Consider the following 18,324-nt stretch of genomic DNA (forward strand, 5'->3'; position numbering starts at 1 on the left):
AGGTTATATGCAATATCTAAATTCTCAGAACAGTGCCTCAAGGTTGGTATTAGCTTCCTACCATCTCAGAGAGATTAAGTGACTTGCTCACATCACAAACTAGTGAGGATCCAAACCCAAGTCTGTCTCGCTCCATGTTCTCCCTATAAAAACCTTAGAGTTAAGACTCCTGTGATTATGGTTTAGACTATCTTGGCAGACTTGAGAGAGTTTCCTGATGGCTGTGAAGAAGCAAATAGCTGTGGATGGCCCCATGACCAGACCACATGGTGAAGCTGGTCTTCGGGGTTCAGAGTGATTCCCAGTTGACAGCTACCAAGGAAACAGGAATCCAAGTCTTTAGCTGCAAGGAGATAACAGACAACAACCTGAAAGAGCTTGGAAGTGATTCTTCCCCCAGTGTATCCAGTTGAGATCATCATCTGGCTGACACCTTGACTTTAGCCTTCTGAAACCTTGCCTAGACCTCTGACCTACAGAACATGTGCAAAATAAATGAGTGTTGTTTTAAGCCACTATTTGCAGTAATTCGTTAGAGCAATAGAAAGCTAATAAAAGCAAAGACAGATAACACTATAACCATTTCACCAATAAGGAGACTGGTTCAGAAGATAAACTGATTTTCAGAGTTCCCGCTGTGGTACAACAGAATTGATGGCATCTTGGGAGTGCTGAGACACAGGTTCAATTTCCTGGCCTGGCACAGTGGGTGGGGTATCTAGTATTGCCACAGCTGTGGCTTGGGTCACAACAGCGGCTCTGATCTTATTCCTGGCCCGGGAACTCCATATGCTGTGGGGTGGCCAAAAAAGAAAAAGAGAGGAAAAAGAAAAAAAAAAAGTGATGAACTGATTCGTTTTATTCTGAAAATTGGTGACAGGATTGAGATTAGTACCTCAGATCCTCATTTATGCCCCAGTATTCTTTCCACTGTACCAGAATCACTAATGAGTATTACTGGTAGCATTTCTTTACCTCTGCCCACCAAGATAGAAATGGAAAGCATAATACATTGTCTTCTTCCATACAGTTCAACACAGAATAAAGCGATGATTTTATTAATTCTTACATCAGTTCTGTAGTATAATGAAAATTGTCATCAAAATCCTATGAAAGGTCAAGTTGATAATATTTTAAAAGAATCTGGAATCAAACATCAGTCCTCATCACTAGACAAACAATATTCTGAATAGTTAAGATCGGGAAATGTGATGGGTAATTCTACCCACTTTTTGTATTGTTTCTTAAATAAATTATTTTTGAAAGCCACTACATAATTCTTTATTTTGAGACAAGGCAAATCTAAGCCTTTGTGCACCATCATCGTTCCCCAAGCCTGGAAAACAAAAGAGAGAGTGAGATTAAAAAAAAAAAAAACGTATGTTCAATTAAGAATTCCCTTTGGTCAAAGTAAAATTAAGCACACAACAATTTACTCACTTGGCCACATTTTTTGCAGATTATCTCGCCATTTGTTTGATAGTCAGCAAACTTCGTCTGCAGTGCCTTGTTTCCTCTCACAATATACAGGTTCCTAAAATTATCAAGGAGTCAGAATCATCCCTGACAATTCATACAGGACCACTATATGGCTGATGGTACATGTTGCTGGATTTGCTACTTCTCCACACACATTCGTTAAGGCTCATTTCTTTTGTCAGATTTCTAAGTAGATACCCCCTTTTCACATACACCTCTCAAAGGGTGTGCTGCCTTTTGTAGCTTCTTTCTGCTAATTATTTTAACTGGGCTTAAGTTGTTCAAGAATTTGAGAACAAATATGAGCATACACAAACAGATGTGCCTTGTATCAAAATGGCTTTGGTCTTACACTTTTTCCCTCCTTTACCTATGCAGTATATTTGCAAAATGGACATAATATTCTATAATAACCTCTATAGTAAATGACTATGAGAAAGAATGGATATATATGTATAGGTATAACTGATTCACTTTGCTGTACACCTGAAACCTAACACAATATTGTAAATCAACTATACTCAAGTATAAAACAAAAATTAAATTAAACTGACAAAAATTAAATTAATTTTTAAAAAGAAAAATGGACACTTGAAATAGGTATATAATTCGGAGACTAAGGAGGCAAGTTCTGAAAAATAATGACTCTCATTTGTACTGTTTTGGAAGAACATTTACAATATATCCTCCTTCATCCCTTATAAAGAAACTTAAATTGAGTCTTCCTGGACTTACTTGAACTCTGGTGTCATGTTGACATGGTGCATCTTCTCAATTATGTGGATATCTTCTCCAGAGCAGGCTAGCACACTGCAGTTTTTGCATAGAAAACTTATTAATGATGGGTTGTCCTTGCATTGCTTTGCAATACTTCTCTTGATTTTCATTTTCTTTTCCATTATACTTTGCATCTGTAATTCCAAAATCTGCACAGAGGAAAGAATATGCAATGTTTTTTTTTCATACTTTCACTGAAGTCTCCTGGAATCCAGAGATCTCAGATAGTTGTGAACATATACGCTTAACCCATGATCTAGAAATAAAAGTAATGAAGAGATGGCTGGCCCCCAAAGAATTTAGTGTGGAATCTTGTCCTGTAATCATAGAAATGTGGAATCATCAAGTGTTCAAAGCACAGCCCATTCTATTTTAGAAAAGTCCAATTGTGAGAAAGTCTTTGGCAGTATTTACTTAAAAAAAAAAAAAACCAAAAAAAAAAACCCTTTCTCCTTCTAACCTCCACCTCCATTAGTTTTAATTGTCTCATAAATTAAGTCTAATCTTTCTTCCAAATAGAGTCTCTTTAAAGAACTAAACACTGTTCCTTCATCAGCTTTAGTTATTTCTTATAAATGATAAACCCCTAGTTTCTTTCATTTTTCTTCACACATTATAATTTCCAGACCCTTTGCTTAGTCAATCTCCTCTTTATAGATTTATAACAGAAACTATTAGTTTCTCCTTCAGTAGCCTTTATGTAAGTATGCTAGCTAAATGACTACATTTCCAAGCCACTGAGACATAAGAAGATGTTGAATGGAATTTCCAGAAAGGGCCCTTAAGTATCAGATAGCTAGCATTTGCACTTCTGCCTTTTCCATCTTCCTCTTCCTTCCTTCTTAAAGTGAACACGTGGCAGCTGAAGTTCTAAAAGTTTTGACCTTAAGAATGAAAGCCAAATAATAAAAGGGCAGAGAAGAGAGAGAGAGGAGCTTTTGCTTTCTCATGACGTCATGGAGTGACTGACTGTGTGGATCTAGGTTGCCCACACACTTTATGTGAGAGTATAAGCCCTTAAAATTTTATATTCCTGATTCTGTGGCTAGTGAAGCAATGTATTTCATAACAGTCAATATAGTTTATGAGAGATATAAAACTTGAAATAGGGATTGGATAGTTCTCATGCATTTACATCTTCACAGTAGAAAGCCCTACCTCTTAAATGATTTACCTCCAAACTAAACCTCTCGGGGATGACAAATTTATATTAAGCTGTGGAGGAAGACATTGTTTTTTTAAAGACCAAAGGGAAGTTTACAGTAAAAGTAAATTATCAGCCTGATGAACAAAGCTGAAAGGCCCACGTCTTTGGCTCTTGGCTCTGTGTTTTAGGCCTTGATTTGAAGCAACCATATTTCGCATACACACACACAAAAGAGAGAGAGAGAGAGAACAAAACCTTGCAAGTGAACCTGTGAGCAGAATCACAGTTTAATCAGATAAGTATGAAGATTAACTACCTATGTAAATTATAACAATATAATGAATTGAATATTCTGTTCTTTAAAAGTTTAATTAGGTTGTTCTTGCAAGATATTTATGGTTCAGTGAGTCGGTGAAAAGATGATTTGGCATTGGATGCCATACGTGTGGGCAATTAAGAAACACCTATGAGTGTGACAGAAAGAAAAGCAAAACCAAGGTCAGTGTTTGGATAGGTAACCAGGATGCCAGAAACCAAAAGAATAGCTCTAAAATAGTAAAGAATATAAAACAATTAGAGGGGCAAAAAAGAAAAGAAATCATAGTACATATATGGGAGGCACAGCTATCATCCATCTAAGTGTAAATAAAGTACAATAATGTGTCATAAGTTGTAGGGTCAAGGCCAGGGAAAAAAATTATCTTCAGCTTGCTCCTGAAATCTGATTTGTTTGAAAAAGTTTTCAGTGATGTAGAAACTCAGTGTATGACCTGGAAAAAAGACCTCACCTTATGTGCCACCTCTCACCATTCATCAGTGGTGGCCTGAACATTGCATTGAGAAGGGTTCTTAAATCAGAAGAAAGGAGTTCTCTAACCTGGTATCAACGTATGCTGGGGGCTCTGAACACAGTAGTGGTGCCAAGTACCCCACATCATTGCCATCCTTGCTCTGAGTTTGCTACCTGGAGTAATTTTAGGATAGCAGGTCTCTTAGGCAAAGGAGACTTTTAAAAGTGGTCTTGAAACAGCAATCTTTGAAAACATCCCACTTGATTTATTCATTTAGGACTTTAAATGTAAAGTGATAACTTTCCAGTGGTACTATATGGCCACAAATGTTTGCTTTGACACCACAAAATGTTTGGTTTGCCTTATATTTGAAGGGGTTTTAAAATATAAATTCGTGTAGAAACCTGGCCAGGAAACCTTGGAGTTGGTTATAGCAATGCACACCAATTTGAAAGCATCCCTTTCGTGAAACTCTATTTAGGGTAGAGCCAATTCCAATGTTAAGAAACTAACATTCACACCCATATGCAAGGGTGTGAATTTTCTTCTAAATGGATTGTTTGCTATTATAGTAGTTACAGTCTTTAATTCAGTGGTATGGGGGATTTCCTGAAATATTGTAGAAATACATTCTTCCTTCACTGAGTTCTTCTCACAACACAAATGACGCTACAGTAGTAAACTGAGATGCAGCATAAGATGACATATGATGTATTTTCTTATGATTCAGGGCTAGTCAATGTTTCTCCCTCCAAGAGGCCTTTCTCAAACACCCAACCTAAAGTGCCCATCTAGAGACTTCTTTCACATTGTCCTGTTCTAATTCTCTAGCATGGCTTTCCATATGATGTAATTCTTGCTTTATTTCTATATATTGTTTCTCCTCCTCAAATCTCGACATGTACATACTAGAATGTGAGTTTCATACAACAGAGATCTATCTGTGCTGTTTGCTACTATGCTCTGTTTCTAGAATGTTGCCTGTCACACAGTAAGTACTTCATGAATGTTTCTGGAATGAAAACAGCTGTGCCTGTATCAACAGATGAGACCAGATCAAAATTACCAGGTTGGGTTGAATAAGTGAGTCGCACTCATCTTTCTGGATCCAGGACAACCTAAATTTATCAAAGTGTAGAGAAGCACTCCCTGACAATTTCTACCCACCATGGATCTTGATTCTTGTTATGTGAATTTGGACTCAGCATAGCTCATCAAACTGGAACTTATAATTTCTGTCTGGAGACTTAGCCACAGAGATATCAATGGCAACCACATGCAGTCATTTTAAAGTGAAAACTAAATCTAGAGTTGGCCCAAAACAATACCTTATGAGCATACTCTTCTGGTTTCATATTTTGAACACGGTCTATAGCTTTATACATCATTTTCTCTCGGAAATCATTAACGGTCTCACGTTCAATAACTCCAGAGCCACTTTGGGCAACCAGGACGTAGGTGCTCTCATCAGCTCTGGCTCGACCACGGGCCTGAGAACAGAAAGAAATTGAGTCAATGAAGGGCTATGCCTTGCTGTGAACTCTCCTGGTTTTATCCTGGAATGATATTCATTGTTCAGTGTCCCAGTCTTCAAATGATCCCCCTATTCTCAGTAAAGTTAGTTATTATTCTTTCTTTACAAGCTGGCTTTCTGAAATTCAAAACACACTTTGGTGCAGAAACACTGTTCTAGAGGGATGCTGCTTGGGTCCCTACATCAGCCCTCAGAAGCCTAGGTAACATAAGACCATCCCATTCAGCCTTTCTGCTCCCCAGAGCCCCCTTCTTAAACCCTGGGGACCACCATCAGTGATTTGAGCTGGGGGAGCCCCATTCACAGTGCCTGGTAGGAGGGCTAATGGTAAGAAGGCATGTCTGACCTTGACACCAAGGCTGTGGAGCATATCACTCTGTTCCCAGCATCCTACCTTCAATATTGAGCACATTTTTCCATTAAAAATCTGCTCAAATGCTGATAAATTTCTATCTTCTTTTAAGCACATTTTGACTAACAGAAAATGTTACGGCTTTTTCCAGTAACCTAACTATCAACTATAATATGATCCTCAAAAATATTATTCTGCTTAATGAGGCACTGAATAAACACATCAACTCCTGAAATATAAGTACTTCTTAATTTGGTGGCTGTATGGTTATCTTAGTCTTCATGACTTGTCTTCCATTCAAAGATGAAATTTAAAGTATTAAAAAAAACTCCAGTTCATTTTATAGGAAAAATATTATATCTATTAATTAGCACAAATCTTATACATACTCAATAAAAGGTAACAATTATTATTAACAATAGTGTGGGTAAGAGATAAAGTGAAATTTAATAAAAAATGGGACAATTCACTACTTTTTTCTTTTTTTGCATAGATGTGTCTGCTCCCCTCCAATATTTTATTATAAAAAATTTCAAACATAGAGAAAAGTTGAAAGAATAAAAAGGAAAGTGGGAGTTCCCTTTGTGGCTCAGTAATTAACAAACCTGAGTAGTATCCATGAGGGTGCAGGGTTGATCCCTGGCCTTGCTCAGTGGGTTAAGGATCCGGCATTGCCATAAACTATGGTGTAGGTTGCAGACGCGGCTTGGATTCAGCACTGCTGTGGCTGTGGCACAGGCCGGCAGCTGTAGCTCCGATTTGACCGCTAGCCTGGGACCCTCCATATGCTTTGGGTGCGGCCCCCCAAAAAAAGCAAAAAAAAAAAAAGGAAAGTGCAAAACAGCATGGCTCCCTAGGGTTCAGTGTATTGTTACTTTGTCAGACATTTTTGGGGCACTGTGCTTCAGATTTGGGGTCCAGATGCCACTTCACAGACATCCTAGAAATAAGGAGGCTTATTTTAATTCTTAGTAATGAGTTAAATGTCATGTTCCCAAAAAGTCTTAGGACACAGAAATAACAATCAAAGAAGAGTGGTCTAAAAAATATAATAGATATCTGGTTGTAATATGAATTAAATAACAACATAAAAGGCAGGAGTTCCCATTGTGGCTCAGCGGATTACAAACCCAACTAGTATCCATGAGGATTCAGGTTCTATTCCTGGCCTCAGTCAGTGGGTTAAGGATTTGGTGTTGCTGTAGGTCTCAGACAGGTCTTGGATCTGGCATTGCTGTGGCTGTGGCATAGGCTGGCAGTTGCAGCTCCAATTTGACCCCTAGCCTGGGAACCTCCATATGCCACAGGTGCAGCCCTAAAAAGCAAAACAAAACAAAACAATATAAAAAGCAGTTTTGCATAGCTGTTTATCATTTATTTTTTATTTGGGCATAATTTATATATAACATTTTATTTGATTCAAGTGGACTACGTAATAATTCAATATTTGTGGACATATTTGTATACATATTTATTCCCCTTTTCATAGGAAAATGGACATATTTTTAGAACTGTGTGCTGTTTTACTAAAAGAAAATAAAACAAGAACAGAAAGTCAAAAATTAACATATTTGAGGCATTTGAATGTACCTGGACCATGGCTATTTCATTAGTGACGAGACCATATCGAATAACGATATTACACTCTTTAATATCCAGACCTTCTTCTGCCACCGTGGTAGCGATAAGCAGATTTATTTTTCCCGTGCGAAATTTACTAATGACTTCTCTTTGTTCATTCTGTAGAAACATTTTAATAAATTAAATGTCGTAATGCTAAACACATTAAAATCTTCTAATTAGGAAATGAAATACTAAATTGCAACTGGTCAGTGTAAATCAAAGGATTAGATCATACATGGATTTGCTGCCATCTGTTTTTGGCATTGAACAAAGACATGATGGTGAGACAACATTTGATTTCCAATCTGGGATTACCACACAATAACAAAATATTTCCATCCTCCAGTCTGGAGGTGGGAAAGCCATCCTTTATGCCAAAGAAATAAATTGATGGGTGACTTGGAGAAAAGACAGGAGGAGATGCTTTCAGTTGAGAAGAGGATACAGCAATGAGAAACCAAAATGGACTTTGCTTTTCACTACACTGATTTCAGAATCTTTAATAGGGAATAAGATGCAGTGGCACTTTTAAAAATAGTCGAATTTTGAGTCACAGAGAAAATATACACTGTATACTGCATTTGGTTACTTTAAAAGTCATTCAAGCGAAAGAAAAAAAATTATATTCCTGGAAGAGACTGAAGACATTGGCTGTCTCCAAGAAGGGGAAGTGGAAGGCTGGAGGACTGTGCCCTATCCCTTATTAATTTTGAAAGAGGTAAATGTATTATCTGTTCAAAGGGAAGATATAAATAAAATGAAAGAATAAGTTATTAAAAATAATTAAAACAGCTACATTTAAGTGAAAGATCTGAATTTTCAAAGTTAATATGGGTAAAGAAATTAAATACGCACTCTGACCTCACAGAGGAGGAATGAGTGAGCATGATCCTAGCTTGATGTGGCCAGGGTAGTTTTATTTCTTATCAAATGTGTTGGTCCAGAGGCCTTTGGTGCACACATCACATCCCAAATATGTCTGACTCCTCTTTCAACGTTTCCATTGAAAACTCACAAGGTAAGGATGTGGTGAATGAGGAAGGGGGTGTGTTCTATATTTTGGCATGCCGCCACCAAGTCTGAAATGGATAAGCAGCTTGAATGCACACTTTCCATTTGTTCTCACCTTTTTTCAAAGAGGAGCTGAATCCATATAAATCAAAGTCCTAATGGTAAAGTTAATAGAATAGAAACTTAAAAACAGTACCAAGAGAGAAAGAGCATATAGGTATGTTACTGTAAGGGTTAACATGGAAGCTGAGAGAATGAACTTCAATTTCATCTGTGAGTTACCTAGAAGCTAAGGCAAAAAGGGAAACATGCTAAGTAAACCAGTTGACACTATAAAGAAAGAAGTAAACTCCATACCTAAAGAAAACAGTGCTTTCTTTCCCTGGCATAAATGTTAGAGGTATCTTTCACTTAAGTATATGTAGGGAGCATATCAAGAGTTATGGTGGACAATTTCAAAATAACTTCTTTTCAGCAAACATTAAAACAGATTTAATTTGCTCCATTGGACCAAATGATGATGAGCTATCAGAACTTAAGGGTCCCCTTGTCCAGCAAGGCTCAAAAGCCTCAAGCCCATCATGGAGCAGTGGGTTAAAAATCCAACTGTAGTGTCTCGGGTCTTGGCAGAGGTGCTGGTTTGCTCCTCGGCCCCAAACAGTGGGTTAAAAGATCCAGCAATGATGGGATAGTTTAAGTCAAAGCTGCAGCTCCAATTCAATCTCTGGCCCAGGAACTTCCTCATGCCATGGGAGCAGCCATAAAATTAAAAAAAAAAATAAGAATATTTTTAATTAAAAAAAGACAAATATGACTTCAGAAGTACATTTTACTCTAACAAGCCATTGTTTTACCTATGCTTATAATGTCTGTGAGTGCTGAGCGCCTTTTTCTTTCCCAAGTATTTTTCACTGTACACATAAGTGGTATAATGAATTGAAAACAAAACAAAACAAAATCTTAAAAAGGAAAAGAGAATCTCTTATAGTCCCAAATCTCTAACACATCAATGTCTTAATTATTCCAAGTTCCCTTAAAGATCTCATCCTATGCAAACATATTTTACATAGTTCTAATTATAATGCACACATTCTTGTGGGAATTTGACTTTTCCACTTGATATTATATTGTAACTGTTTTCACATTTTATTACTAAAAGTTTAAGTGTCAGTCATTTTTGCAAAGGAAACTCAATTTAAAAAGCTCCTCTAAGAATGTGGGAAAAAAATTATTCCTAGAACAACGCTTAGCCTACCAAATACCACAGCTTAGACTGCTATTAAACTCACATGTACTTTCAAGAACAAATATTTCATTCCATTAAAGTAGTCATAGGTTGGTGAGAAGACTGATGAAAAGAAAGGACTACAACTAATCTGGGAAGAGAAATAAACATAAGAAAAAAAAATCCAAAAAGACGTTTACACCTGTGTCATGGGCTTGAACTCACTGCTGTGTCCAGCTCCAATCAGATGGTGGGCTTTGACTCCTACTTCTGCAAATTTTTTATTGTCAGTAATCCACTGGGAAAGGGCATATGCACTCTGTCGTGTTTTTGTGAAAATTATTCCTCGTGCTGATTCCTCAGTCCTTGTAAAATGTTCCATTATGGTGTTTCTTAATTTGGTCAGCTTTTCATTTTCATATTCTGGGTTTTCAGCCAGCTTCTTCAATATTTTCTTGTTTCCTTTAAGAAATATTTGAAATTAGTAAAATACGTGAATAATTACACTGAAGGATTTTGTAGAATGATGTACTAAGGTATTCATCTAGAGTTAATCTTGTGCCACATCTAATAATCAGGCTAGTTTTTAAAATACATTTTTTTGCAGTCATCTTGACAATAAAACCAGATGACCAAATGATTAATTATCATTATACAACTCATGATTAGCCTGATCCCATCAATTAGAAATAGCTACAATATGAGTGGGATTTCTTCTTTCAATATGAAAGATTATTTTAAGAGGGTGCTTTGGAGAGCTCTTAGGAAGCAGGAGGTTCATGCCAAAGAGGTTAACACATGAGATCATGCAAAAGTGTTACAATGATTCTTACTCAAAAATAAAGTCATGAGAAATATATCTGATTCATCCAGTTTTGAAGGTTTCTTTTCATCATTCTCATCTTCATCGTTATCACTATCATCTCCATTGTCATCACTGTCATCTTCCAGGACTTCAAACTTCTTTTCTTTCTCATCATTGTAGAAAGTTTTAAGGTGATTATAGGCATCAATCCTTCGGATTGTATCATTAATTTGTAGAGCCTCATTGTACTTTTTCAAATGTTCTGCACAAACACGATCTTTGCGATTTCCGTCTCTTGCAGCTATGAAAGAATATATTATGAAATAATAATAGAACCCTCTCCCAAACTGTGCTGTGGGGTTGAATGTGTTGATGATAATGAGTCAAAAATAGGCTTCACCTTGTTTTTGAAATGAGCGAGCAAGTTAAGGCTTAAAATGTGCCATAAGCACTAAAGGGGGCAAGTTTTCTGACTCCTAGACTTGCTACTTATGCTCCATGTCAGCAAAAACATGTACTTGATTCATGCTTACTCAGAGGAATGGCACAAAAAACTAGTTGAGTTTGCAGTTTGGAGACAGAGATGTCAATATTTATCTTAATATTTTAAATATATAGTAAGTGAAAGACTCTGGAGATAACAAGAAAATGGACGAATTGGTGTCTCTTCCTTAGATAAGGAATTAGAACATGTTTATCCGTGTGCTGCTTAGAACACAGATATTCCATTTGCTACTGCATTTGCTTCTCAGTGTGCTTAGGAATATGTGATCTGGAATCTTGGCATAAACATGGGATAAATTAAGTGTTAGGGCAAAACCCAAATTACCTTTTTTTTCCATTTGAATGAGCCATTGTTCATAGGGTTGAGTTCCAAAATCCGACATAGGACTAATTTGGCAAAAAGTTTGAATGTTTGTCATTATTTCTAGAAGTCTATCTTTAAACAGATCCTAAAAATAAATTATACATTTATTCTTACATATTTATATTGTTAAATGAATAACATTATATCTGTTAAAACAATTTTTATATTGAAATAAATCTGATTTAGGATCATTGTCTAGACAAAAGTAACAAGTTACTCTGATCACCTCCCTGTACACTGATTTTTATCAGCTTCCCTTTTGCCTCCACCCTTAAGCCACACCACACCAACACCAGGTATTCCTGCTGGAATTTCCATTTTAAATATTTTACGAAAATAAAATTACTGAATGATACATACCTTGAATGCTAATAGTAAATTTAAAAACATATATTAAAGTAGTGCCCCAACTACTCAGAAAGCCTGCAGTCTAATTTAAGAAGCATTTCTTTTTGAAGAACTGGTTTCAGTATTATTTCTACCAAAATTAAAAGTTTAAAGGTAGGGTTTTGAAAAAAGCCAGACACAGAAGAGTACATACTACAGGATTTCATTTATAGAAAATTCAGAAGCTGTCAAAACCCACCTCTGGTGCTAGAAGTCAGGACAGCAGTTACCCTAAGAGGCGGGTTACTGAAGAGGAGAATGAGAAGTTTTGGGGATTGTGACAACATTGTTTCTCTTGTTCTGGATTTTGGTTATATGGATGTGTTCAGTTTATGAAAATTCAGCAGTCTGTACACTTAAGCATTTGCACTTTTTTGTGTGCATGTTATATACTTCAATTAAAAGTACACTAAGGAGTTCCCGTCGTGGCACAGTGGTTAACGAATCCAACTAGGAACCATGAGGTTGCTGGTTCGGTCCCTGCCCTTGCTCAGTGGGTTAACGATCCGGCGTTGCCGTGAGCTGTGGTGTAGGTTGCAGACGCGGCTCGGATCCCGCGTTGCTGTGGCTCTGGAGTAGGCCGGTGGCTACAGCTCCGATTCAACCCCTAGCCTGGGAACCTCCATATGCCGCGGGAGCGGCCCAAGAAATAGCAACAACAACAACAAAAAGACAAAAGACAAAAACAAACAAACAAAAAAAAAGTACACTAAAACTTAAGGTAAAAAGTAAGATGGTAAATTCTTTTAAATATACATTGAGGATTTTGTGGATTTTTAAAAATTATTTGGAGTAGAAACATTTAAACTTATCAAGCAAAACTGGATAAATAACAAAAACTGAAGAAAAATAAAGTATATTCAATGCACTAGCTCTGAAGTTCCTGCTGTGGGGCAATGGGATCGGCAGTGTCTCTGAAACACCAGAGTTCAGGTTTGATCTTTGGCCCAGCACAGTGGGTTAAAGATTGCAGTTCAGATCTGATCCCTAGCCTGGGAACTCCACATGACACCAGGCAGCTGGCAAAAAACAAAACAAAACAAACAAACAAAATGAAGTCAACTATACTCTAATAATTTATTTATTTATTTTTTGTCTTTTAGGGCCACACCCATGGCATATGGAGATTCCCAGGCTAGGGATCAAATCGGAGCTGTAGCTGCTGGCCTACACCACAGCCACAGCAATGCCAGATCCAAGCTGCATCTGTGACCTACACCACAGCTCATGGCAACGCTGGACCCTTAACCCACTGAGCAAGGCCAGGGATCAAACCAGCAACCTCATGGTTCCTACTGAGATTCGTTTCTACTGCACCAGGATGGGAAATCCTGTAATACAAATTTTTTTTTTTTTTTAAATGTGCTAGTTCAGCTGGAATAGAGAGCACTCTTTTTTCAGAATTTCAAAAAAAAAAAAAAGATCTATGGAGGTTGATTGCTAACCTCAGTTCAGCGCCTACTACATTTCAAGCACAATGTTATCTATTGTGCATATTTCATATCCAACATTCTTATGAGGTAGATTTTCAGAACCTCAAGTACACAGAGCTTAAATTTATTATCAAGTAAGTAAAGCTAAAATTTATCCTACTTTTTATATTTTGCAAAAGAATGTATTGACATAATGTACTAGTCATAATGTCCAAACTGACTCTAAGTTGGTTTTTATAATCAGTGAAGATACTTATTCCAAAAACACCATTAAAGTAAATATTTCACTTCTTTACCATAAGTATTTTCTTAAGAAGGTAAATATGCCAATTAGGTAGGATTCTCATTATCACCACCAACTGTAATCTGGTAGCAAAAAATGGCTCTGTTCAATGTCAAGAAACAAATACTGGAATTCACCAAGAAAGTAAAAAGAATAAGAGAAACTATGTTAACCCCTCTAGCTTCACAATCCTTCCCACCCCACAGTTCATATATATCAACCATCAACCAGTTATTGAGCTACTCTTCATCTAGTTCAGAAAACTAAAAGATTTGAACAGTGAATTCACAGCAGTGCCTTGCTGCCTAATATCAATAAAATTTAATAAAACTGTAACTCTTTGCTAAAATTTTAAAATAATATTCTTTGGATGCTCACTGTAAAATGACCTTTGCAGTTAGGTATGATGTCATCAAGTAAATAAATATAAAATCTTAAGCACATACTTCTCTGGTGTCATCTGCGATTACAAACTTTTTGCATGGCTCCTTTATTTGGTCTTTAAGTTGATTAATATTTTTTTTCACAGTTTTAATGGTAAATGCATCAAGATTGGCACATATCTGGAAAAGAGACAGGTTTTGATATTCAAATACTTTTCCCTTTCAATTAACTCAATGCAGAAATCTTTCTCATGTAAGAAATAGGTAGCACAATTTGCTAAATATAGCATTTTAATATTGCCTTACTGTGGATCTGATTAGCCAACAAAATCTACCCTGATAGAGTAAAAAGATGCTTTGAAATTGGGTTGGCAGAAAATTCCAGAAAGAAATATATTTATTTACATTCCTTAAATTTCACTTTCCAGCTGAAAAAAACGATGTGGAGAGAATACAGCAAATTGCAGAGATCAGCAAGAATGGTTATGAGATAACCATATTACATGATGCATTTTAAAGGTCATCTTGATATCCATGGATCATATTATCACTTTCTTCCACACATAAAAGAGGATACTACAAAGCTAGGAGCAGCTGAAGCCCATGTGCCTGAATTTGAATTGCAGTTAATCCTTAATACTAGTAATAAATTATATGTTCTAACCAATAATTGTGCTTTTGTCTACTCTATATGATTTTCACTGACTTCAACTTAAAGTAAGGGCTTTAGCGCTAACATACTTTGTGAATTACTCTGAATTCTTTCAGTGCTTGAGATCAACAAAAGCACTGTATATATTGTTACCATCTGCAGGCAGCTGACAAGATATAGACTTTTGGAGTTCCTATTGTGGTACAACAGTACTGTTGATGTCACTGAAGTGCCAGGATGCAAGTTCAATCCCTGGCCTGTGGGTTAAAGATCCTGCATTGCTACAGCTGTGGTGTAGGTCACAGCTGTGGCTCAGATCTGATCCCTGGTCCAGAAATTCCATAGGCCACAGGGCAGCCAAAAAAGAAAAAAACAAAACAAAACAAAACAAATTTAAAGATTCTCATATCTCCATTTTCCCATTTAATTTGAATTACCTAGAATCTGAGAATCACACAGAACAAAAAAAGGCTCAGAAGAAAATATGCAATTCTAAAACTCATGGAGTATGTATGAAATTAGAAACTTTCTTAGCTTATGCATATTTCTATATAAAGTAGATCATTAAGTTTAAAAATAGGAGTAGATATTTAAAGGAAGGTATTTCATTTGTCCCAATTTTTTAATACTTACGTTTGCTCTCTATAATTTGGGGGCTATTATTCCATGTCATAGTTATTTACTAAGGCATATTTCTATTTTGTAGAAGACTGAGTGTATTTACATTAACTAAAGCATATAGATTTCGCTCAACTGATGATCATGGAATAGCTTCTTTCCTGCACTCCATGGCATCTGGACCTAATCTTACCCAAGAAGTATTGGCATTTGCTCTAACTTTGGTTTTTCTGGTTATGAAGAAAGTTAATGACTTACTTTTAAAATATGTTCTTCAGCTTTGGCTTGCTTTTTGGCTCCCCCAACACCTGGTGAGGCTGTTAGTCCCAATATCTGAGGTAAGGGAATCACTGGTTTCTCTTCTTTCTTGAGTTTATTGTTTTTCAATTTCTGTTTCAAATAACGCCTCATGATGTTATTATAGACTGCTTCTTTGTTGGTGTGATGGCATTCGTCAATGATGATGAGAGAAAAGTCTTAAAAAAAATTTAAATGGTTTATTTGCCCATACTGACAAAATACAGTTAAAAAAGGCTCTTTTAGCTGGTAGACTGAGCTGCCTTGGAGATGTATTTTCTTGGGCAGAATACTGACACAAGCAGTTTTTACTTTTTAAGGGCAAATGCAACTATCCTAGCCACCTGTAAATACATAAGTTCATGTACAGTAATCAGGAAATTATCTCTGTTAACTATTATGCTCATTTAATAGATGAGTTTTGGAAAATTTATAGATCTAAAAAGTGTTATGGCATGGATTTCAAACTCTGGCTTTTCCCCCAAAACTCTCAGAAATGCAATTTTGTTTTTTAATAAAATATATAATTTTAAGTTGGTGAATTTTATTTTCATTCTATCAAATGAAAAACACTATTTAAAGAGGAATCATTTTACTTTGTTTAAACTTTGCATTTAATTATTATGAGTATATATACTTCTTTCTCTTCCTCTTGCCTAACTTTTCTTCCCATCCCCCACAAAACAGAAAAGATTATATTTACTCTCTGGAGAAGAAGGCATATCTAACAGGATCCACTAACATATAAAAAGAACTTAGAAATACAGAATTAATGCAAAGTCTAGAAAATGTTTGATTTAATAATGATGTTCTGGAGTTCCCGTTGTGGCTCAGTGGTTAACGAACCCGACTAGTAACCATGAGGTTTTGGGTTTGATCCCTGGCCTCGCTCAGTGGGTTAAGGACCTGGCGTTGCCGGTAGCTGTGGTGTAGGTCGCAGACGTTGGCTCAGATCCCATGTTGCTGTGGCCCTGGTGTAGGCTGGTGAGGCTATAGCTCTGATTGGACCCCTAGCCTGGGAACAACCTATGCCATGGGTGCAGCCCTAGAAAAGACAAAAAGATGGAAAAAAGTGATGTTCTTATGCAGAATAAAGTGATCTGACTAAAAACGTCTCCAGTTTTTTATTTGCTTTCACAAGGAAGAAGGGTTTTATTGAAAAAAAAATGGAAGACAATCTAAATCATAATTAATTTTTAAATCAACATTTTAAAAACTAAGAAATACAGCTTCTTTTACTACCATTAATATTACTACTAATTATCTTTCCAAAAATAAACATTTTAACCAACCTGACAGCTGTACACCAGGGTCTTCTCCTTCTTCTGAGTTTAAAAGGGAGTTTTCAAGGATTTGAGCTGTACTGATAATAACATCACAAGACTTGACAACTTCTGGAAATGTTATTTTCAATTGGGTATCACCACTTAATCTAGTAACACGATACCATTTCTTCAAAAATGGTTCGAACTCTTTGCGGAAGAGCTGTTCAACTAATGGTACCTTTAAAAATACCAAAGTTAAAAACGTGAGAGAGAAACAGCCTTGTCAAACTAAAGGGGTATTAATCAAAGGCCTACTATGTATCAAGCATTAACAGAGGTGTTTACATTATCAGCTAATTAGGTGTAACAGCTTATTCATCAAGTTCATTCATCTCGATAAGCACTTATTGAATGCCTATTACATGTAGACATTGCATCTGAGACACAAAGATGTTTAAGTTATGGTTTACAGCTTTCAGGAACTCATTCTAGCTGAGCACAGAAACCAAGATGAAACAAAATGAAACAAATTATCACAATACAATGTGCCAATTCTCCTACGGAAACACATAGAAAGCGATAGCAAAAAAGAAGACCGCTCAAAAGAGGGTTTAAAAGGAATTTTAATCTTGTAAACCATGGGTCACTGAAGAGATAAATTGAAACTAAGGCGAATAAGAAATAAATTTTGAATTTGTAGAACAGGGTCAGGCTACAAAGGGCTGTGAACACAAAGCAGAGTATTTTAAATTTAGTGTGGCAGTTCATAGGACCCTTGTGAGTTTTGCTGTAGAGTAGATTCATTCCTGTGTTTTGGGGAGATCAGGCCAGACACAACCTTTCTAAAGAACTGGAGAGAGCAGAGAACCAAAACTGAGGAAGCAAGACATTGCCTAAGAGAATGGATAGAGGTGAAGGGACAGACTGCTAGACTAGCCTTGGTGGCTAAGAAAGAACAAAAAAGCAAATAGACTTGGCAAAAGAAGTGAAAACTCTTCCAAAGTGTTGTTGAGTGAGAGCACATTGACCCTGAGGTGACTCCACCTGATTGATGACTCATAGTATCTTTTCATTCGCTAACAGGTGAAAATGCAAATCTTCGTGAAGACCTTGACTTATAAGACTATCACCTTAGAGGTGATGACCCCTGATAGGCCAATTAAAGACTGAAAGCCTCAGTTTTTTTACTGGTAAAACAGAGATAACTATGGTAACTTTCAAGAGTAGCTGTGTGGTTTTAATGAGATAACATAAAGTGCAATAAAATATTCATTATTATATTAATACACATCTCTCATTTCCTAGACCATAGATTCCTTAAGGGCAGGATCTGTATTGGATTTGTCTTTAAAACCCTCATGCTGCTGAATGATTTAAGAATCTCTATATTACGG

The 18,324-nt window shown here is 36.5% G+C and overlaps 1 protein-coding gene across 1 annotated transcript in view; it reads right to left on the bottom strand.

The window, feature by feature from the left end:
- Positions 1-1,156: 1,156 nt before the first annotated feature.
- Positions 1,157-18,324, bottom strand: part of IFIH1 (interferon induced with helicase C domain 1) — a 53,512-nt gene continuing 36,344 nt past the window's right edge. The window contains exons 6-16 of the mRNA NM_001100194.1: positions 16,958-17,168; positions 15,627-15,844; positions 14,162-14,278; positions 11,574-11,697; positions 10,773-11,045; positions 10,142-10,401; positions 7,671-7,820; positions 5,523-5,684; positions 2,215-2,405; positions 1,441-1,534; positions 1,157-1,336 (exon numbers count right to left, since the gene is read on the bottom strand). Coding sequence (NP_001093664.1) covers positions 1,157-1,336; positions 1,441-1,534; positions 2,215-2,405; positions 5,523-5,684; positions 7,671-7,820; positions 10,142-10,401; positions 10,773-11,045; positions 11,574-11,697; positions 14,162-14,278; positions 15,627-15,844; positions 16,958-17,168 — 1,980 coding nt within the window. The remainder of the gene's footprint in view (positions 1,337-1,440; positions 1,535-2,214; positions 2,406-5,522; positions 5,685-7,670; positions 7,821-10,141; positions 10,402-10,772; positions 11,046-11,573; positions 11,698-14,161; positions 14,279-15,626; positions 15,845-16,957; positions 17,169-18,324) is intronic.

Source organism: Sus scrofa, chromosome 15 (assembly GCF_054392235.1).
Source record: "Sus scrofa isolate SSC_HxYL_T2T_F1_AM1 chromosome 15, Sscrofa_HxYL_maternal_Yorkshire_Landrace_v2.0, whole genome shotgun sequence".
Taxonomy (NCBI): Eukaryota; Metazoa; Chordata; class Mammalia; order Artiodactyla; family Suidae; genus Sus; species Sus scrofa.